This window comes from Sapajus apella, unplaced genomic scaffold (genome assembly GCF_009761245.1).
Source record: "Sapajus apella isolate SASKATOON/1434 unplaced genomic scaffold, GSC_monkey_1.0 scaffold218, whole genome shotgun sequence".
Lineage (NCBI taxonomy): Eukaryota > Metazoa > Chordata > Mammalia > Primates > Cebidae > Sapajus > Sapajus apella.
Window position 1 is genome coordinate 1 of NW_022437158.1, and position 22,512 is coordinate 22,512.

At 46.0% G+C, this 22,512-nt stretch overlaps 1 protein-coding gene and 2 long non-coding RNA genes across 5 annotated transcripts in view; all 3 read left to right on the forward strand.

The window, feature by feature from the left end:
* The first annotated feature begins 11,123 nt into the window (after nucleotides 1-11,123).
* The window catches only part of SFSWAP (splicing factor SWAP), a 93,169-nt gene continuing 81,780 nt past the window's right edge, over nucleotides 11,124-22,512 (forward strand). The window contains exons 1-4 of one of the 3 annotated variants that reach the window (XM_032270868.1): nucleotides 11,124-11,499; nucleotides 14,125-14,294; nucleotides 14,874-15,005; nucleotides 20,160-20,245. In XM_032270868.1, coding sequence (XP_032126759.1) covers nucleotides 11,282-11,499; nucleotides 14,125-14,294; nucleotides 14,874-15,005; nucleotides 20,160-20,245 — 606 coding nt within the window. In that variant the 5' untranslated portion in view covers nucleotides 11,124-11,281. The remainder of the gene's footprint in view (nucleotides 11,500-14,124; nucleotides 14,295-14,873; nucleotides 15,006-20,159; nucleotides 20,246-22,512) is intronic. The other 2 variants (XM_032270867.1, XM_032270869.1) reach the window with 2 other exon arrangements.
* LOC116544472 lies at nucleotides 18,369-20,047 on the forward strand. Its single transcript, XR_004265923.1, has 2 exons — nucleotides 18,369-18,702; nucleotides 18,749-20,047. It is a non-coding gene; the product is annotated as an uncharacterized LOC116544472 (long non-coding RNA).
* LOC116544474 lies at nucleotides 20,254-22,125 on the forward strand. The gene is made up of 2 exons (XR_004265925.1): nucleotides 20,254-20,838; nucleotides 21,003-22,125. It is a non-coding gene; the product is annotated as an uncharacterized LOC116544474 (long non-coding RNA).

Here is a 22,512-nt window from a genome sequence, read left to right on the forward strand (position 1 = left end):
CACACACACAGACTACACACACAGAGACTGCACACACACGCAGACTGCACACACACACAGACTACACACACAGAGACTGCACACACATGCAGACTGCACACACACACAGACTGCACACACACTGAATGTCCCACACCAACTCCACAATCGCCAGGGTGCCTGCACTCACACCAGTGATGACACGTGTGCCTACGTTGAATCCCCCAGTAGAGAGGGAATGCTTGTACAGTGGCATCAGCCACAGAGCAGGTGCCACACACATCGGCTCCCTCTTCCCGCAGTCCCCACTGCCCGACCCTGGTGTCCCTCCCTGGCCCTCACCCTTCCCTGGTCCTGGTTTCCACCTCTTCTTATCCTTTCTTGTTTCACTGGCCCAAAGACAACAACATTGGCCACACCGATTAGCAGTAGGGTCCCTGGGTGTGGCCTCCACATGTGAAAATGCCCAGTGACAAAACAATCTGCCCTGAATAGGAACACCTCCACGGAAAGGTCTGGCCCATCTCCTCCAGGTGGACATATGCCCACCCTCCAACCCATCAGTCCCACCTGTGACATACCAGTGCAAAATGTGTGAATCGTGCACCAAAAGACATGCACACGGCCGGGCAGGTGGCTCGTGCCTGTAATCTCAGCACTTCGGGAGGCTAAGGCCGGTGGATCACCTGAGGTCAAGAGTTCGAGACCAGCCTGGCCAACATGATGAAACCTCATTTCTACTAAACATACAAAAAATTAGCTAGGCATGATGGCAGGAGCCTGTAATCCCAGCTACTCGGGAGGCTGAGGCAGGAGAATTGCTTGAACCCAGGAGGCAGAGCCAAGATTGTGCCACTGCATTCCAGCCTGGGCAACAAGGGCAAAACTCCATGTCAAAAAAACAAGACATGTGCACACCTGCTCACAACAGTGCTATTTATAATTGCCCTAAAGTAAAATTACTCGAATGCCCACAGATAAATAGACTGTGGTACTATCATAATGGGCCATTACTCAGCGATGAGAATGAATCAACTAGAAATAACTGTCAACCCAAAAGGAAACTGAGGCAAAATTAATACAAGTAGAGAGTTTATTTGGGCCAAGCTTAAGGATTGATAAAAAGTCAGGGTAATAGTTACCTTTAAGAAAAAAAAAAAGGCCGGGCGCGGTGGCTCAAGCCTGTAATCCCAGCACTTTGGGAGGCCGAGGCGGGTGGATCACGAGGTCAAGAGATCGAGACCATCCTGGTCAACATAGTGAAACCCTGTCTCTACTAAAAAATACAAAAAATCAGCTGGGCATGGTGGCGCGTGCCTGTAATCCCAGCTACTCAGGAGGCTGAGGCAGGAGAATTGCCTGAACCCAGGAGGCGGAGGTTGCGGTGAGCCGAGATCGCGCCATTGCACTCCAGCCTGGGTAACAAGAGCGAAACTCCATACCAAAAAAAAAAAAAAACGAAAAAGAAAAAAAAAGAAATCAGCACATCGGGATAAAGGAAAAGTCCACACTTTCTGTTGTTTTTGTTGTTTGTTTTTGAGATGGCATCTTGCTCTGTTGCCAGGCTGGAGCGCAGTGGTGCAATCTCAGCTCCCTGCAACCTCTGCCTCCCAGGTTCAAGCCATTCTCCTGCCTGAGCCTCTCGAGTAGCTGGGACTACAGGTGTGCACCACCACACCCGGTTACTGTTTTGTATTTTTAGTAGAGATGGGGTTTCACCATGTTGCCCAGGCTGGTCTCGAACTCCCGATCTCAGGTGATCTGCCCACCCCAGCCTCCCAAAATGCTGGGATTAGAGGTGTGAGCCACTGCACCCAGCCGAAAGTCCATAACTTTTAAATAGGTAAAAGATTTTAATAGACCATCGCCACAGAATATATCCTAAAGGCTAATGACCATAGGACAAGATGCCCAATATTATCAGTCACTAGAGAAATGCAAACTAAAACCGCAGTGAGACACACAGCCACTAGAATGGCTGCAGACAGAACGACAACCCTTGCCAAGTGGTGGTGGGCATGTCACATGTCACGGCCACCTGGAAAACAGTATGGCAGTGCCGCGGAAACTCCAGCGTGGAGCCGGCCTGTGCATTAATCTCCCACCGCTGCGGCAGCAAGCTGACAACGGCACAGCTTTACCTCCTTCCCACTCTGAGGGTCAGAAGTCCAAACGGAGTCTTCAAGGAGTTGAAATGAGGTGCAGGCAGGGCTGGTTGCATCTAGCTCTAGGGCAGGGGTCCCCAGCCCCCGGACCTCAGACCCGTCCCAGGCCTGTTAGGAACCAGGCCGCACAGCCGCAGGTGAGCAGTGGGCAAGCGACTCTTCATCTGTATTTATGGGCACTCCATGTCAATCACATCACCGCCTGAGCTCTGCCTCCTGTCGGATCAGCGGCATTAGATTATCACAGGAGGCCAGGTGCGGTGGCTCACGCCTGTAATCCCAGCACTTTGAGAGGCCAGGGCAGGTGATCACCTGAGGTCAGGAATTCAAGACCAGCCTGGCTAATGTGGTGAAACCCGTCTCTGCTAAAAATACAAAAATTAGCCAGGGATGGTGGCGCATGCCTGTAATCCCAGCTACTCAGGAGGCTGAGGCAGGAGAATCGCTGGAACCCAAAGGTGGAGGTTGCAGTGAGGCGAGATGGCACCACTGCACGCCAGCCTGGGTGACAGACTGAGACTCCATCTCAAAAAAAAAAAAAAACTCTCACAGGAGCGTGAACCCTGTTGCAAACTGCACACGCGAGGGATCCAGGCTGCGCGCTCCTCATGAGAATCTCGTGCCGAGTGATCTGTCACTGTCCCCAATCACTCCCAGACAGGACCACTGTTGCAGGAAAACAAGCTCAGGGCTCCCCCTGATTCTACATGATGGTGAGCTGTAGAATCATTTCATTCGATATCATAATACAGTGATAGAAATAACGTGCACGATGAATGTCATGCGCTTGAGCCATCCCAAAAAACATCCCCACCCCCATCTGCGGAAGAAAAGCCTTCCACAAAACCGGTTCCTGGTGCCAAAAAGGTTGGGGACCACTGGTTTAGGGGAGAGTCCATTCTTGCGTCTTCCAGCTCCCAGAGGCCACCCCACATCACGCCAACCTCTGCTTCTGCATTCACATGACTGTCTCCCGACAGACACTCCCGCCCCCCCACAGGCACTCATGTGGTTATGTTGGATGCACACGGACAGTCCAGAATCATGTCCCCTTCCCAAGACCTCAGCCACATCTGCAAGGACTGTTTTGCCAGGTAAGATCACATTCAGAGTGAATGTGCACATCCCGGTTCACTAACAAGTCTAACAAGGAAGAATGAGATGAGGGTTCAAGACAGCGGAAGACAAAAGACAGTCCACGATCCATTGCTGACGCCCTTCTCAGTCCCGCAGAGCACATCAGGCGCGAACGCATCCCATCCCAAATGTGTCATGATGACTGAACCCAGACTCAGTAGCTCACGAGCGGTGCTGCGGAGTTAAACGGGACTGTAACCCCAGTCAGGGAGAGAAGGAGGGCTGGGGACAGCGTGGGGGGAGTGGAAGAGACGCGGCTGCTTTTTTAAATCGAACATGTGCAGTCGGTAAGGGAAGGAGTGAGAACAGAGCCTCCGGCAGAACCTGGCCGAGTTATGCATCAAGGTCAGTCGATTGATCCACCCAGGGTGCTGTTATCAGGAGTAAAAATGCCCGTTATGCATCTGAGTCAAGCCTGGCCCAAGTGGGAAAGAAATAGAAAGCTGTTTTCAAAAAGGCTTCATCATAACTGTGTACGAGCTTTCACTCTGAACACCGGATTTCAAAGCAACTTAGAAGAAACGCTAGTGAAGATATATATTCGCTATGAAGTGGGCCAGGAAATGGGAGAACTGGACATTCTGTGCTGCTTCTGTCATCATGAAGGCAATAATCCCAAAACACTTAAATACATAGGTTTGGGGGTTTACTGTGGGATTCGATATCCACAGAGGAACGGGCCCTGCAGGCCGCTTTGCTACCAGCTGTGACATAATTCCAAACACGTCAGTGCTACGTGAGCGGCACATGCTTTGCTGTGATGAGGAAATGGAGAAGAAGCCCCGTGAAGACCTTACATCGCACCTTGTCAGACCGTCTATGTGACTGCTGGACCCCAAAACACGTATAAATCTGCAATTCCAAAGACACGTTGGCAGCTCGGGCTGCGGCAGGGCTCCTCTGGCAGCCTCTGACCTGTTCTTTGAAGCCTTGTCCACAAGCAGCGCCACTCCCTAGTGTTGAGGGACCTGGTGTGTCATCACCCCACACCCCTGCTGTGTTGGTCAAACTGTCTCTCCCAAGAACTTCTCATAGAAAGACACGCCTCAAACCTGAGTGACACGCTACGTCCCCAGCAGCCTGCTTCCATCCTGAAGCAAGTGGCCTTTAATAACTGAACCCTCAACAAAACGCAGCCCATCTGTTGAGTGTATTCCCTGACAGATTTGTTCTCATCATCCTCCCCAACTCTGAGCATTGTGAAAAAAGGAGTCTCTTTGTATGGCAATTAAACCGTGTCATTTGTGAAGTCACACTTTGATCATGGCCTTCTTTCAACCATACAAAGCACATACATACGTGGGTCAGCAAGATAACTGACTAGGAGTCCCTCATGCTTGCCCCTCGCAGAGAGAGAGCGAGAGAGAGAGGGAGGGAGGGAGGGAGAGCGCGCACCAGAACAATGAACACACAGCGGCAGTGAAATGAAAGCAGCTGAGGGAGAGCAGTGGAGTGCATCAGAGAAGCAACAGAAATTCTAGCGCGCACAGAAACTCAGGATGGCCACACAGGAAGGAAACGCTGGCCCTCCACCACCCCATCCCCCAACTGGGACCAGCTGGGACCCACAAGGAGCCTCTCCCTACGGTGAGAAGGAACACAAGAGGGCCCAGCAGCCCCCCCCCGACCACGGACACCCACAGCCCTCACCGCTGGGGTCCCCTGTAGTCCTCACAGGCACTCAGCTCAGCAGAAGGAGCTGCCTGGAGTCCACATGGCTGTGCTCCCACAGAGAAGGAAGCCCATGGCCCACGTGGCTGCTGTGCGCCACCATCTTGGAATTGGGACCATGGCTGGAGTGTGTCATGGTCTGGAACAATAAAGGTAACCTCCTGTGGAGCCACGCCAGTCCAGCGCCCCGACATCCCCTAGCAGAACTGGAGCAGCTGTTTCAGCCTTCCCTGTGGGGCCAGGAAGATGCTAAGCCACTCTGCCTACCCCTCCCTGTACCCCTTTGGGCCAGAGCTGAAGCAGTGCCCTAAACCCCAGAAACAACGCCTTGGGCAACCCAGAGCAGTCACACATCCCGGTACCTAGCTGAAGCAGTGCCCTGCATCCCAAGGAAACAGTGCCTGGGCTGTCCAGAACAGTCATGCTCCCCAGGCCTGAGCTAAAACAACACATGCTTCCTGGGGAGTCAGTGCCCTGGCCAAACCAAACAGCTTCACACGCCAGGGCTGAGCTGAGATGGTACCCCATATTCCGGGGAAACATCAGTGGCTGAGCTGAGACACCCACCCTACAGGCCAAACAACTTTAGTACTGCTACCCTGGAGCTGGACTAGCAGTCTAGAATCTCAGCGGCTGAGATAGCCTCTATCTGGGAAGTCAGGCACTTCTGTGTTATTCCCTACCCCTCAAGGGCCCAAATGACAACCTTATACTACCCTTCTGGGGTCCTTTTTGCCACTGCACCTGGCCTCACAGAGTCTGGGGTACTGCCAAGCCTCACCATCCCAGAGCCTAGAGTCACTACCAGCTGGTGCCTCATCCCCTGGGACCCAAGTTGCCACTGAGCCCTATTGGCTGAGATTACAGGCACATGCCACCATGCTCAGCTAATTTTTTGTGTGTGTATATATATATAGTTCATTTTTGTTTTTGTTTTTTGTGGTTTTTTTTGGTAGAGATGAGGATTCATCATGTTGCCCAGGCTAGTTTTGAACTCCTGGACTCAAGTGATCTGCCTGCCTCGGCCTCCCAAAGTGTTAGGATTACAGGCATGAGCCTGGCCTCTTGCCCAACCTCTTGATGTTTTTAGAATTCTTTCTGCCTTTGACTTTTGACATTTTGACTATAATTTGCCTCATGGAAGACCTTTCTGGGTTGAATCTACTTGGGAAACTTCAAGTTTCCTGGATCTGGATGTTTATATCTCTTTCCAGATTTGGGAACCTTTCAGCTATTATTTCATGAAATAGGTTTTCTATGTCTTTTCTCTTCCCTTCTCCTTTGGAATACCCATAATGCAAAGTTTGTGTGTGTGTGCACTTGATAGAGTGTCCCATGTCTAACAGGTTTTTAAATTTTTTTTCATTCTTTATTTTTCTCTGACTAGATCATTTCAAATGACCTATTTTAATTTTCAGAAATTCTTTCTCCTGCTTGATTAGGTCTGCTGTTGAAGCTCTATTGTGTTTTTATGTTATTCATTGGATTCATCAGCTGCTGGATTTTTGTTTGGTTGGGTTTTTTTCCCTATGATTTCTATTGCTTTCTTGAATTTCTTGTTCATATCCTGAATTGTTTTCCTGATTTTGGTGGATTGTCCATCTGTATTTTCTTGTGTATTGTTGAGTTTCCTTCAGATCATTATTTTGAATTCCTTTTTTAGCAATTTGTTGATTTTGTTTTCATTTGGGTTGCTACTAGTGAGTTAATTATCCTGATTTGATCATTACACATTGAATACAAGCAATGAAAATATCACACTGTACCCATAAATATGTACATGATGTGTCAATTCAAAATAATTTTACAAAACACACACTTGCATGAAAATAATTTTAGAAAACACACACTTGCATGTATATTCTTAGGTTTTTACAGTTCTTGAATCTTATTTTATTTATTTATTTATTTATTTTAGACAGAGTCTTGTTCTGTCGCCAGGCTGGAGTACAGTGGCGCAATCTCAGCTCACTGCAACCTCCAACTCCCTGGTTCAAGCAATTCTGCTGCCTCAGCCTCTCAAGTAGCTGGAATTACAGGCACACGCCACCATGCCCAGCTAATTTTTTTTCTTTTCCTTTTTCTTTTTTTTTTTTTTTTAGTAGAGACAGGGTTTCATCATGTTGGCCAGGATGGTCTCAATCTCCTGACCTCATGATCTGCCAGCCTCAGCCTCCCAAATTGCTGGAATTACAGATGTAAGCCACTGCACCTGGCTTATTTACTTATTTTTTTTTTTTTTTTTTTTTTTGAGACAAGGTCTTGATAGGGTCTTGCTTTGTCGCCCAGGCTGGAGTGCAGTGGCACAATCACAGCTTACTGCAGCCTGGACCTTCCAGGCTCAAGCCATCCTGCGTTTTGCCTTTTGACCTATAGACTAATTTTATTGCATCTTAATGTGAAGTCTCTACCCTGAAGTGAACTTGGGACCATGTAACGTAAATGTTCGCTTGCTACACATCCTCGCAAGTTCCTTTCACAAATATTCATAGCTCCTTTTATAACCTGTTAAATATGTATGTTTAGCCAACCTGTTTAGCATAAAACTCCTGTCCCACCCTTCTTCCTTCAAAGTGCCTTTCTGCCTCAGAGTCTGCTTCCCAGTCTGTACTTTGCAACCCTTCTCAGAAATAAAGTTCTCCTTTCCAAATTTAAGACCTTGTGATCTTTACTTTGACCTAAGAGATTTTCCTAGCCCTTTTTCAGTCCATCCCTGAAAGACTGAATGGTTAGATCCTTGATGTCTTTCTCAGGTATCTCCCATTTGGCCTCAGCCATCCATTTACAAGTATCACCCATCTCAGTATCATGTAATAAGTTGGGAAAGATCAGGAATCCTAGATCATATACCCCATGAGAATTTTTTACCTCTCAGAAAATTTTGGGGGTTTTCCTTTGGGACAGTGAAAACTTTCACTATTGCTCTGAACTCAAGATTTTTGAACAAGGCATAACAGTGATTAAAGAAGCAGACTTACTGATCTGAGGGCCTAACTATATAAGGCATTTGTTTAGCTTCCTTTTTGTCTTTGGGGTGGGAAGGTAACTGAGATAAGAGGTTAGAACATTCTGAGTAGGCGGAGAAGGATAGAATGTACAGTGAATTCAATCCATCAAAATACAATTTTTTCTCATCAATTAGTTGCTTAAGTTTTTAATTTGCTATTTGTAAGAAGTCATTTAGAAAGGCAATTTTTGGTTCACTTAACCTTTTAGAAGCCACTGCATGTCAATCAAAAAGACATCCTGTTGTTTCTGAGGTGTTTTTTATCCTTTCTTTTCTTAATATTTTATTTGATTCCTTTCAGACCTAGTCTTGTAAAGATCCTTTCTTTTCTAATGTGTCTTGCAAGTGAACAATTTTATCTAGGTGAAAACGTCCTCACTTTGACCACTGTAACTCTTAGGTTACCTTTGATAGGTTCACCCATTTCTCTGGAAAAGTGCAGATTCTGGGTTGAGGGTCTTATATATGAAATTGCCTGGAGTCCCAGGTGGAGGAGTTCCAGACCCCCTGGATCCCAATGAAGCCGTCATTCCCTGGATTCTCATAACCTTCCCTACCGTAATCCTCCTACTGAACTCAGTCCTGTCCCACAGGCCTTGTACTGGAGCCAGTCCAGTTTCTGTCATAACTTCTGGACCCAGCTCACATAAAAAATGCTCGAATAAACTTTAAGAATTCGACACAAGTTGTAGGGTTTGTATCCAAGCAGGGCCTACAAGTGGTGGCCTCCACATGTGCAGTGAGAAGCCATGAGCACAAATGGCTCAGTGTGTGAAGCAGGACCACTGGGCGCTGGTTACCAACCTGTTCTGAATTCTCATAAGCAGCAATTTACATGCAGTATACTTATTACCAATAGACAGGTAGTAGGGGACAACTGAAGTCTGGGATCCCCTGCACTCAGAAAGCTGCCCAGGTGAATGGAGTCTCCACTGTACGTTCCTCACTTACACCACAGGTAAGAAATCCCGAAAAGCAGCCCACCCAGATTACACACCACATGTCAGTGACGTGGCTAATCCCTGGGCTAGTGTTGAAGGCCCTTCTGTTTCCAGTGGAGAACTGGAACAGAGCCTGGGCTATTTCAGCCAGTCCCTCCATGTCTCAGCATGTTGCACCCCGGCGTGTTATGCAGTTACTCTTGAAAACTACAAAGGAAAAGGTGGGAGAACTGGGTAGGCCCAAGGCTATCCGGAGAGCTGTCCTGCACGATGAAGCACCTGCACCTGCCCACTCACTGTTCCCAGGGGTCACCACTGAGGGGATGGGGGGCCTTCAGATCCCCTGCCCACTCACTGTTCCCAGGGGTCACCACTGAGGGGATGGGGGGCCTTCAGATCCCCTGCCCACTCACTGTTCCCAGGGGTCATCGTGGAGGGGAAGAGGGCCTTCAGATCCCCTGCCTACTCACTCTTCCCAGGGGTCACCACTGAGGGGATGGGGAGCCTTCAGATCCCATTTCTCACACCAGAACTGTTAATAAAAAAAACTTTACACAAAACAAATTCAAGTTTATTTGAGCAAAGACAATTCATGAATCAGGCAGCATGCAGAAACAGAAGAGGTTCAGAAAGTTCCACTCTGCAACATGAAGAAAAAGCTTTTATAGACCCAACATGGAAGCAGAGAAATTACTTGATGGGGTTTTGGTTTGCTTGCATAGGCGCTGGTGTTAGAGTTGATCTCAAGCTAATGGCCTCTTTCTCATTTGCTTTGGCACCCCACACCTGAACCCAAGGGAAAGCTTGAAGGGAGCCCAGCACCCCAACAGACTAGTATATATGCCTGTGGGCAACCAACAGTGTTTTTACCAACTACTGTAACCCCGACACGTACATCTTCCTCGGCAGCAGCAGAGCAGCCTCGCAGAGTCAGACAGGAGGTGACGGCCTGACCATGCATGTTCGGCTGCTGTCCCAGCCGCTCTACAGCTGTGAACCAGTATTTGGCCCACAGTGTGCTAAGCACCATTCTAAGCACGGAGGACGCTAACGTGACCCCAACAATGTCCCTGATCTCTTAAAGCTAATTCTAGTGGGATGCTGAACATCGGATGTAACCTAAGGTGGTGATGAGTGGCACAAAGACAAATCGGCAGACACAAGCTAGCCACCAGTGAGGGGAAACTCCAGACAACGTGGACACACAAGGCCAGGTTGAGAAATGGATGACTGAGTTAAACGTGGGTGAGGAGCCTGACATATGAAGACAGAAGCATGACCCAGTCAGGGGAAACCAGAACAAAACATGTTTGGTGGGAACCGCCTGTTTCTTAATTTCCAAAAGTCAGTTCACAGACATCCCATTTCAACATCACTGGTAGAAAGACGCCGTTTTTATGGACAGGGGATCTGAGGCCCAGGAAGGAGACGGTCATCGTTTTCCTGTCAAGGGCAAACACGCGGGTATCCGATCCCAAAGCCTACGAGTTTGCGCTCCAGCCCCTGTGACTGTCTGACTCCAAATTACTGCGCCGAAAGGGACCGAAGATCCTAATGCAACCACCTAGGGGACAAGTGCGGCCCAGGAGGAAAGACACCGAGCAAAATCGCACTGCCCTCGGGTGGCCAGGCTCCAGCCTGGGGTCCCCTGCACCGCCAGACCACCTCCTCCGGACGCAGGCCCCAGAGCCCCGAAATCCCGCCACCCGCGGGTGATTGACGGCGCGGGGGCCTCTGCTGCCTCGGAGACCTTCGGCGGCGGCAGGTCGGCGGCCAAGCGCCCCAGGGATGGAGAAGGAAACGGGGCAACGGAAAAGGTCATCGCCACCCCGGGCAGAGCACGACCGGCCCCAGCGACCCGGACACAGCCAGGCGTGGCGGCCCGGGGGGGCCCGCGGCTTCCGCACGCGCGGCAGGCGGCAGCCGCCCACGAGGACGCGCCCGAGGCCAGAGCGCGCGGGCCCCTCCCTCCGGCTCCGTCGCCGCCCGACTGGCCGCAGCGGAAGCCGGCGCTCGATCCCTCGCCGCGCTTTCGTCACGTTCCTGACGGCTGTCCTAGAAAACGGACATTAAAATTGCACTTTCCACTGAATACAGCAGCTCCTATTGGGGCGGCGCATCTTTGTGCAAAAATTAAAGCCAAAATATTTTCTAGCGGCTAAAACACCTCAGAGCCATCGCGAATCTGCCGGTCCTCCTGCCGGAAGTGCGAGCCCTCCTGCCGGAAGCTGTGCCTCCACCATTTTGTGGCCCGCTATGGCGGCAGTGTTGAGGTTGGGTCCGCGATGCGGCGCCTTTGACTGAAGGGGTAGGCCAAGTGGAGGTATCAGGGACGTCGTGCGGCACAGAAGAGGACAAGCCTGGACGCCGGGGACGCTGTCATGTACGGCGCGGGCGGGGGCCGCGCCAAAGCTGAGAGGAAAAGCGGAGCGAAGGAGGAGGCCGGGCCCGGCGGTGCCGGCGGTGGGGGGAACCGAGTGGAGCTCTTGGTTTTTGGCTATGCCTGCAAGCTGTTCCGGGACGACGAGCGGGCCCTGGCTCAGGAACAGGGACAGCACCTCATCCCCTGGATGGGGGACCACAAGATCCTCATCGACAGGTCGGTTCCTCCCCCCACCCGTCGATCCTCCCCTTCCCTCACCCGCTTGATTTCGTCTGATGTTGACTTGATGGCAAGGACTGCAGAGGGTTTTCTGGAGCCAGTGGGGGTCTAGGGGACACCTCTTCTGGCCCCACCTCTTTCTGGTGTTCTGGGGGGAAGGGAACGGTGAAACCTGCCCTAAGTCACTGGCTGGAATTGCGCGCCGCGTCCGTCGCCGGAGGGATCGTCTCTGCTCCCGCAGCCCCTCTCGACCCCTCACCCCTGTCGTTGGGCTGGAGTTGGCGATTCCGCGCGGTGAAGGCTGCCAGTGCCTGGGGTTTCTTTCTGAGCGCCCCCGGGCCTGCCGCCCGGAGATGTCACGGGGTCGTGCGCTGCTTTTCTCCCCGCCGAGTTCCCACTGCTCGGTTACTAGGAGGGCAGCCTGGGAGGCATGCCTTTATTCTTCCGAACCGCCGCACACACAGCCGGTAGTTAGAAGCTGGACCCTGTGAGTTAGCCTTAACCGGTTATGTCCCCAGCGCCCTCAGTGGAGCGCCCGTACTTTGCTGGCTTGACATGTGACTCCCCGGAGCGGCCCCCTCCCCGGTGATAATCCGACGAGTTGGAGAGGTTGAGGTAGTGAGCGAAGTTGCCCACCAGTTTGCGGCCAGTCGACTTCGTGCGGACCCTGGCCTTGCTCTTGGAAGAGAGAGTGTTCTTAGGGCTGGTTTCACTGTCTCTTAAAACTGAAGGGTGGAGCTGGGATACAGATGTGTTGTTTCTTTTCAAATCAAACCTACTTCGGGTTATCACTCTGGAGGGTGTCTAGCGATTATGGGCAGCGGGGGCCTGGGGGGCTTCTTAAGGCGTTTGATTTGAAAAGGATGACATTACATGATGTAGGTGGTTTGCTCCCCTCTTTTCTTCCACTTTTTCAATTCCCCTTCCCCGCCTCTCTGGGTTTTGAGGTTGTTGTGGGGTGGTTTTTTTCTTTTTTGCCTGTTGGGCTACTTCTGGGGCCCGGACTGAAAAGCTAACCATGACCAACCATTAAACTGTGGAATAGTCTCTCCACGTGAAGACAGCCCATCGTTTGAGACCATTAAAACTGGATTCTGCAAAGCCCTGGAACATGACTGTAGGGATGACCTCTGAGCTGGCCAGAATGGACACATTAATGACCAAATAGGCCTTTTCCCATCCTTGACGTTTCCACTTGGAGTTAGAGCTAGAAAACAAGAACTGGTAAAGGGAGGGCTGTGGAATCAGATCATATCTGGATCTGATGGCTCTGTCCTCTGCTCAAGCGTGCTGTGCCTTCACATCTTGGTTTATATTGAATGTGTCGCCTGAGTTGTCAGGCTTGCTTTTCCAAAGTGTCACTTGTGGTATTTATCATTAAAGGTTGGTAAATGATGAAGTCTGAGCTCTTTGTACAGTTTTCCTATCATTCTGTACATGATTTGAGTTAGGTCTTCCAAAACTGGTGGGGAGCAAACGCTGCACATGTACATGTGTAACATTTTAAAGAATAATCTACATTTGTAAGTTAAGGAGGTTTACATCAAAGTCAAATAATTTTGATATTTAATAAAATGCAGTAACTTGACTACCCTGGAATTTTTGGCCTTTTTCCTATAAATGTCTTTTTTTGGTCTGCATTAATATTTTTAGTTCCCATTACAAAAGTCAGCATTTAAAAATTAAGCAGACTTTTGTTTGTTTCTCTGCATTTGTTTTGGAAATCCTAAATCTGAGTGCTTTAAGTAAAATTCACTAACTCACTCATTTATTATCTGACAGTTACACATTGACAGCATCCTCATTGAGTCCCTTATGTGAAAAGCATAGCAGAAAGTGCTCCCTTTATTTATTTGGCTAAACTACTGCTTGGTCTATGCAAGAGAACATGGATGTGTCTTCATGTATGTTATTTCCTGCGGGTATAAAGTTCGGAAGGAAATATTAATACCGTATCTTCTAATAGTTTTGCTCTGTTCCCAGTGAACCTCCTTAAACTGCATGTATATGTCACTGTTCCGATGTATGTGTGTCTCTCTATCACGTAACCCAGCACTTATTTCCTCAGCCAAGTGGCTAGGGGGCGAGCCTAGCCAAGATTTTACCTCCAATGGACGCAAGTTTCTTTGGTGAAGATCTCTCCTGAGAGTTCGGGACTAGCAGAGAGAAGCGAGGAAATTTCGACCGTTTGGTTCTTACGGATAGGTATTTATGTATTTGGTTTGTGTGAATGTAAGCTATGATATTTAACTTTTCAGAAAAAAATAATAATTTTTTGCAAGTGGCATTGAATGGTTGACCAAACCATAATGGTGAGAACTGCCAGTGAAGTGGATACCATTTTTGCTAATAATGGATTGTTTGCCTTTAGTTATAAATTTTATCTTACTGTGGAAAGGAATTTTTTAGACTTTGTTAAGATAACTTGAGTTTAAAAGTAGGTGAGCTATGACTATCCAAATTAAATATAAGTCTGGGGAGAGTTTTTATACTTGTTTTAATATTTCTATTTTATTTTAATTGGTAAGTATGTGTGTGTATATATATATATAAAACATCACACACACACACACCAGCCTAGACGTTAATTTCCTTTTATTGACCAGCTTGTTCACATTACAGATATGATGGACGTGGTCACCTGCATGACCTTTCTGAGTACGATGCTGAGTATTCCACATGGAACAGAGATTATCAGCTGTCTGAAGAGGAGGCGCGAATAGAGGCCCTGTGTGATGAAGAGAGGTATTTAGCCTTGCATACGGACTTGCTTGAGGAGGAGGCAAGGCAAGGTACTGCTCAAGACAAACTTACTTAGCAACAAACTTTTTAAATTTTTTAAGTATTTAAAAATTTACTCCCATTCATTTTTTTATACTCACTCTTTCTGATATTATCTTGACAGTACCCAGTGGATTGGAAAAACAGGAGTCTTTGCGTTCTGAGAGGACCTCAGGATAGTTTATATATAGAGCCACAAAGAATTTTCCCAGCTTTTGAGGGCAGACTGGGATTTGAAAAAAACAAAAACCAAACTCTTTAACTGTTCTTCTTTAACAGTATCGTATAAATAAAATTGATGTTCTTGTCTTTGCCATAACAATCTTTAATACAGTTCTTAATCCCAAAATTTTCTCAGCAGGAAGAAATTTTCCACAAAAGACGTGTATTCAGCTGTCTGTGGGTAAACATGTACTGACAAAAGTACATATTGATAGATATAAGTGTGAATTTTTGAAAATATTTTACCTCAAAAGGAGGTTGAAAAAAGTATGTTGTATGCTTTACTGATAGCTACAACTTTAGAAATATGTGAAGCTTTTCTCAGTAATTTTCTATTTTTGTTGATAAGATTCTCATTTTTATTCAAGAGGAAGAATACAAGAGGTTGAGTGAAGCACTAGCAGAGGATGGGAGCTACAATGCTGTGGGGTTCACTTACGGTAGCGACTATTACGACCCGTCAGAGCCGACAGAGGAGGAGGAGCCTTCCAAACAGAGAGGTGAGGGGGCTGCCCAGGCCGCTGGTGTCGGGCCCCACACGTACGCACAGGCTGCATGCACCACAGTCAGGCCTGCAGGACACAGCTCCAGCACCCGGGATAACACACTGCAACCACAGGAGAGAGCGGGAGTGCCATTCCTTCTTTTGGTAAAACGAAGTGGAAACTAGAAAAGGAATGATTAGTGGAGGTGGAAAGCTGATGCACTGGATTGTTTTATTTCTCTTTGACTCAGGTAACAGAATTACTCCAGATTGTTTGTTTCTAAGTTGGTAATGTGTTCCTTAATATCTTCGGGGTTTCATTCTTGCGGCAGTGAAAGAATAGGCGACACTGGGATAAGTTAACATCACCGCCCTCTCACTAACCTGGTTCTCCAGGTCCCTCCACAAATGAGACAGTGACATGTGTCCAGTGGGAGGACACCTACATGGGAGTGAGTTATTGCTACACAGAAAACAGAACAGGGCTTCCTGGTAGCCTTGGTATGACCTAGGGTATGCACTTACCACAGTATTTTAAATTAAATATTTTAGTTGTATACTTTGCTGGATTAACATGGGAAACTTTGAATATAAAAAGTAGACCTGCTGAAAAACCTGGGCTCATGTAGTATAGACACATATCCACTTGTAGTATAGACACATAGTCACTTCAGTAAGCGCCGAGAGCTTCACTGCCACAGCACTGCATCATGGTCATTCATTAGTTACCAATAATGGTAACGTGGACCTGACACATTAAAGATGGGTCCCTATATTCAGGATATTCTGTTTAAAGCAAAGGAGAACTTTAACTTCGGGAACTGATTCAAATGTTTAGAATGGTCAATTGGAATTACATCAAATGGAGATTTAATTGTAGAACTAATCTGTTATTCAGAACTTCATTGGTTTCTCTTTAAGTAACACCTTTTTTTAGTCTTTTTAAACTTTTTTATTATAAAATATACAATAATTTTTTCAAAAGAAATGGGGTCTCACTGTGTTGGCCAAGCTAGTCTCAAACTCCTGGGCTCAGGTGATCCCACTGCCTTGGTCTCCCAGAGCGCCAGGATTGCAGGCGTGAGCCACCACGTGCAGCCAAGTAACACATCTTTTAACAAGTATGAAGCAATTATAGCAGTTTAGTATTAAAGCAAAATGATGTCTGCCCTTCTGTCCTGTGGCTGCACTAGGGTTCTACCCACCTGCGATCTCCAAGGGCCGTGATCCTAATGGAGTAGTAGGATGTGGGGCAAACACCCACACCGGCTTTCCTTGTGCCCTCCCTTTAGTCCTCCTTACTTTATGGGCACAAGAATTACTGTTGCACAGCTCTGTTTTATGAGCTTTTAGAGAAACTTTGAAGTGCGATTTTAATTATACTGTGTTAAAGGCTAATTCAGATATTTTAAGACTTTTTGCATTGACTTTCAAACCTACCCGTCCCTCAGAAGTTATGATGCACTTGAAATGTTCTAGCAGGTCTAAAAACTAAACACCCATTCGTTTATCTGGAATAAGCTGTTCTTTCGAGGGTTCTGGATGGTTCTGATTTTGTTGTCTTATCTCTAAACCACATACATTAGTTTGGCTTTATATCTGCGGTGTTTTTTATCAGAAGGAAGGAGTGGATACTATTGCCACTTCACAAATGAAGAGTTGAAATACAGTCAGCTTATCAGGTCCACCTCTGTGGATTCAACCAACCACAGATCTAAAATATTTGAAATAAAGTAACAAAGTTTTATTGGAGCACAGCAAAAACTCATTAGTTTACATGTTGTCTGTTGCCACTTTTGCACTTCAGCAGCAGAGTTAAAGAAATGAAACAGACTATATGACCCATATAGCCAAGGATACTTATTAATGCTCTCTGGCATTTTATAGTTCGTCAGCCTCTATGCTAGATGGTGGACCATTGTCTCAGTATAATTATTGGGCTACGTGATGTAGAGTTTGTTATGATTATTGAATTTTGAGAACTTCAGCATGACTTAGTTTATTTTCTGAGGATTAGTTTGCTTTCCTTTTAACATAAAGTTCTCCTTAGTATTTTACGATGTTACTTCTTTTCTCTCTGTAATCATGTTCTCAGAACATTGCCTTATGTGATAATTAATTTTCTTAATGGAAATTGGCCCACATAAAACTCAGAGCTTGACATTTTGTTTAACTTGCATTAATATTAATATAAAACACTTAACACACACACACATGCACACACGTGTACATTGTATTAGAATCCAGTGCCACTAACAACAACTTTTAGTGTCACATTCTGTTAAAATAAAAAAATCTTTTTCCTGAGCCATCAGTATGTCTACAAATGTCTTCATTTTCAAAATTATTCTGATGTTTTTTAGTATGTTAAAGCCTTGTGACATTAGCCAAAAGCATTTTGATGGCGCCTCCATCTCTGTGATCTTTACTATTTTCAGCCAGGTTTCTATCCTTTGGATTTTCATACTTTTTCATCTTTACTCTATATTCATTTCTTTCCTCTTTGAGGGGACTAATGGGGGTGGGGATAGGTCCTCGCTATATATCCATCTTTTAAACGAGATTATTTGAATTTATTTGCATCTGAGTTTGTATTGCAGTGGTTGGTTTTTGTTTTGTGCTACTAAAGGCATTTTTTGTAAATTAAGGTATTTATGTAAGAATAGAACAGATCTCACCCATCCGTCCCAAAAGGCTATTTCAGTTAGAATGCCTTTATTTTTGTGAACAATTTAACATTAAGGAAAGGCTGTTTACATAGACAATGTTTTAATCATTTTTTTCATTTTAGGAAAATATAGTAAAAGTTGTCTCTTTTAATTCATTTTATTTATATATATATTTTGCATTTTTGGTTCTGGGGTACATGTGAAGAACATACAGGATTGTTGCATAAGTACATACATGGTAATGTGTATCGCCATCACCTATATGCCAGAATTTCTACCCATATTATCCCTCCCCAACTCCCTACCCACCACTGTCACTCCGCTAGTCCCCCCCCACAGACCTCAGCATGTGATGCTCCCCTCCCTGTGTCCCATGTGTTCTCATTGTTCAACACCTGCCTATGAGAACATGCAGTGTTTGATTTTCTGTTCTTGTGTCAGCTTGCTGAAAATGATGGTTTCCAGGTTCATCCATGTCCCTGCAAAGCACACGAACACATCGTTTTTTATGGCTACTTATTTTATTTTTTGAGACAGAGTCTCGCTCTGTCACCCAGGCTGGAGAGCAGTGGCGCAATCTCAGCTGACTGCAACCTCCACCTCTCAGGTTCAAGCGATTATTGTGCCTCAGCCTCCCAAATAGCTGGGATTACAAGTGCCCTCCACCACATCTGGCTAATTTTTGTATTTTTAACAGAGACAGGGTTTTGCCATGTTGGCCAGGCTGGTCTCGAACTCCTGACCTCAAGTGATTCGCCTGCCTTGGCCTCCCAAAGTGCTGGGATTATGAGTGTGAGCCACTGTGCCTAGCCTTAATTATTTTTTTGTTTAAGGCAGTCTTCCTTGGACTGTAAAAAGTTGTGTTTTAAAACACACGCCCATGCCTCATTCCCAAAAAGATGGTGAGAAGGCACATCTGCTGCTTGGCGTTTTGCCAATAGAAAATCTCTGCAACCAGTGTTTCTGATATCTCCTAATTCCACTAGGTCATTTGGTTACTGAAGCTGAACAGCAGGATTGCTAATTACAGGGAGCTTTTAAGCAGTAGTAGATCTGCCCTCTCATTCATCTCTGATCTTTAAAAGAACAGGGGACTCAAACAGAAGTGGATGGGACAGTGTTAAATAACTGTAACTGAGTAGGGATTGTAATCAACTTGTATCTGATCAGACCAGAATACTCAAGTTTTATGTGCCAGGAAACCTCCTTAAAATTGCTCCTTGGTTTCACAGAATGAGGTTTGACAGGAGATCTTTGCAAATTATTGATTGCTTCAGGCACTTTTACTGTATATAATAGAACATTTATTTTGATGAAGATTTAAGGTTTACTTCTTTAATGTCATCTGTTTTGAAATAAGAATCTCAGTAGATCATTGAAATCCTTAAAAGTGTTAGCTTTTTAAAGTTTGCTGTGATATTTTTGTACATTTCACTGTATCTTTTCAAACTGGTAATCATCTGAGTTATTGAGATATACTTAGGTAGCTTAGAATACAGAAAGTTACAATGTGTAGTACCTTGTCTACCACAGAGCAGACAAATGTTTGTTAAGTAAATGGTTAATGAATAAATAGAAATGGAAAAATAATTGATTATTTTTTAAAGGTAATTTGCTTGGGTGGAGGAATCTTGACAGTTATGCCCAGGTGTTTTAGAATTCAAAGATGAAAATCAGTTGTCTAGGAATTGATTACCTTGTGTTGTGTTATGCTGTCAGGAATCCACAGAAATAGTTGGAGAGATACCTTAGTGATAGCAATTAAATACATACATACATGCATACATACATACCCAAAAGAGAAACCGGAGGGGAAGAGGAACACGGATTGAGTACCTGCTAAGTGTGGAGGATTGTGGTAGAGATGTTCACGCAGGTTGTCTTACCTAAACCCCACTCGGCCCTGGGAGTAGAAGCTATAACTCCTTCACAGCCAGTGAGGAAGCAGAGAGGAGCAGAGACATTTATCAGAATCCTGGAGCTAACAAGCGGCAGGGCAGGAGTTTAAACTGCAGCTACCCGTGGACAGCACAGGTTTGAGTTGTGGAGGTCCTCATATGAGGAATTTTTTTCAGGCAAACAGAGCAGATTGAGGGATGCGAGACTCGCATAGATGGAGGGCCAGCTTTTTATATGTGTGGGTTCAAATGCGCCAACTTCGGAATTCGAGTACATGTGGATTTTGGTGTCCACAGGGGCCCCAGAACAATCCCCTGCATACACCAAGGGAATACCGTGCACTGTGACCCTATACACACTCCTGCTGCACCGCCACCACCCCCCACCGCCATCTCTCCTGCCTCATTTGGAATTTTGTAAAGTGAGTTCCACTTTATGTGGTGGAATAGAAGAGAAAGCTGAAAATGATTTCTAGAAGTAATGACAGAAGGTAAAGAAAGAAGCAGGGACAGCCAGTCACATGCTTCCGGCTTGCTGCCTGCTGTTGGCAGGTGCCTTCCTCCCTGCATTGTTCTGAATTTTTACATTTTCTTTTTATGCAGAAAAAAATGAGGCTGAAAATTTAGAGGAAAATGAAGAGCCCTTCGTTGCCCCCTTAGGATTGAACGTCCCTTCTGACGTGGAACTGGTATGTGTCCTTTCTCATGAGCGCTGTTGTCATCATCATCATTTGTCATGATCCAGTCTTGCTTGTGAGAAAGCTCAAAATGATTACAGCTGCCTTTTAGGCATATCCTGCCTTAAAATGGCTTGTAAGTTGGTGGAGAAGAAGATCACACCCTATTTATTTTCTCAAATAAAAAGGGAAGAATGGGAGCGAAAGAACTCTACTGGAGCATCCGGGACTCAGGAATTGGGTGTGTTTCGGAGGTCATGTAGTTGAATTCCCAGATTTTACTAGCTTGGAAAAACTAAAAATCGGAGGCTAGTGGGCCGTTAACCACACATAGACGTAAAAGCACTCTTGCTTGAGAGAGAGTTGATTTCAGTAACATTACTTTGTTCTGGCTTTTCAAAGTGTGATTTTTGTGGGCCCTTCCTGGTACATTTTCATGGTGGTTTTCTGTGTTGTGATTAGGTCCCTAAGGCATCTCCAGGCTGTCCTTTCACTGATGAAGAGGAATTCCACCCTGGTTTTCCCCCTCTGAGGGCTTTGCATCCGGCTACTGTCTGTTCAGCATTGACCTTTCCTGCTATCTCAGTTATATCACGCTAAATTAAGTTATAACAGGTGTTAAAGCCCAAACCAGGATTTCTTCTTTTTTTTCCTGAATATTCATTGAGGGATTTCCATATTCCAGTCACTATGCTAAGCTGCTTTTTACATATTGTCTTACTTCATGCTAACAGCCTGATAAGAGAACTGCCGTTACTGTCCCTCTCAGGCAGATGAAGAGACTGAGACTTAGGATAGTCAAGACTTGGGCTAATAAATGGTGGTTGGGAACCATGGTCTTAACTATGATGCCATCGTCAGTCACCATGCCTGATGGGATGTTTATATGTGTACCAGGGAGGTTTAGCGTCTTGTCGTTCGTTGCACGTGTATACTTGGGAAGGACTCCAGTGTTCATGCGCAGCGGGAAGTTTTTGCTTGGACATTTCCTAACTGGATTACAAGTGGCACAGGTGCAGGCATTGTAGATGCTTATTTGTGTCCCACGTCCTGCATCCACGCTGCGGGGTGGGTGCTGGGAAACGCCATAGAGAAGGAGCATCTCACCTTCCCTCTGTTCACACCTGTTGCCACTCATGTAGTTCAGCATGAATTTGGTGGTTCTTGCCTTTTATTTTTTTTTCTTACCCTTCATTATGTGATGAAGTGTGATATGAAAATGGCCCTTGTAATTCCTGCCTCCAGTGCATTCCTTCTCTTCCCTTATTCATTTACATATCCTCTCCCTGTCTTTCATTCTTGCAAATACGGGTAAAATAACGTTTGGATTTTGCCTAGCGTAGTTAGTACTTGTATTGGGCTGTTCTTGCACAGCTATAAAGACATACCTGAGGCTGGGTAGTTTGTAAAGAAGAGGTTGAACTGGCTTGCAGTTCTGCAGGCTGTACAGGAAGCCTGGCAGCATTTGCTTCTGGGAGGCCTTGGGAAGCTCTGACTCATGGAGGAGGGTGAAGAGGGGTCAGGCATGTCTTGACTCACGGCCAGAGCAGGAGGAAGGCAGGGAGGTGCCACACACTTTTAAATGACCAGGTCTTACCACAGCTCATTCTCTGTCTCCCATGGGAACAGCACCGAGGAGACGGTGCTAAACTCTCCCTGAAGGACCCACCCCCATGATCCAGTCAGCTCCCACCAGGCCCCACCTCTAACACCGGGGACAACACAGATCCAAACTGTATTACTACACAGGTGTGTTTCTCCGTTACTAGTGTTGATCATTGTGCTGTAGTTAAAGCTGAAGTTACAGATTTGATATCCTAAGACTTATGTTAATTTCTGTGTATTGGTATATGTTGTGTTCCAGCTTGTTCTGAAATATGCTTATTATGCATGAGAGACACGTAAAAATGAAGCTTTAAAAATCACAGTTGCCCCGTTTTGATTGAATACTAAATGCTCCACCTCTATTTCATGCTAAAAAGTTTATGTCAGGTTGACTGTGGAATTTTACTTGTTTTTAGTGCTAAAGATTTTTAAATTTTTTATTCAAATATGAGTATAGAGGCACAAGAGAATTTTTGTTGCCTTCATTTCTATTAAAATATTTAATGGCTTTGTGTTCTCAGCCAAAATAAGCATCACTAAGCTCTTAACAGTCTTCCAGAATCTAACATACTTGTCACTCACTGGAGAGAAAAATAAGTCTTAGTGTATAGTGACTTGCTATCTTATTAAAGTTTCTTCTAATGATAGATTTTATAAAAGGCCTCCTGAATAGA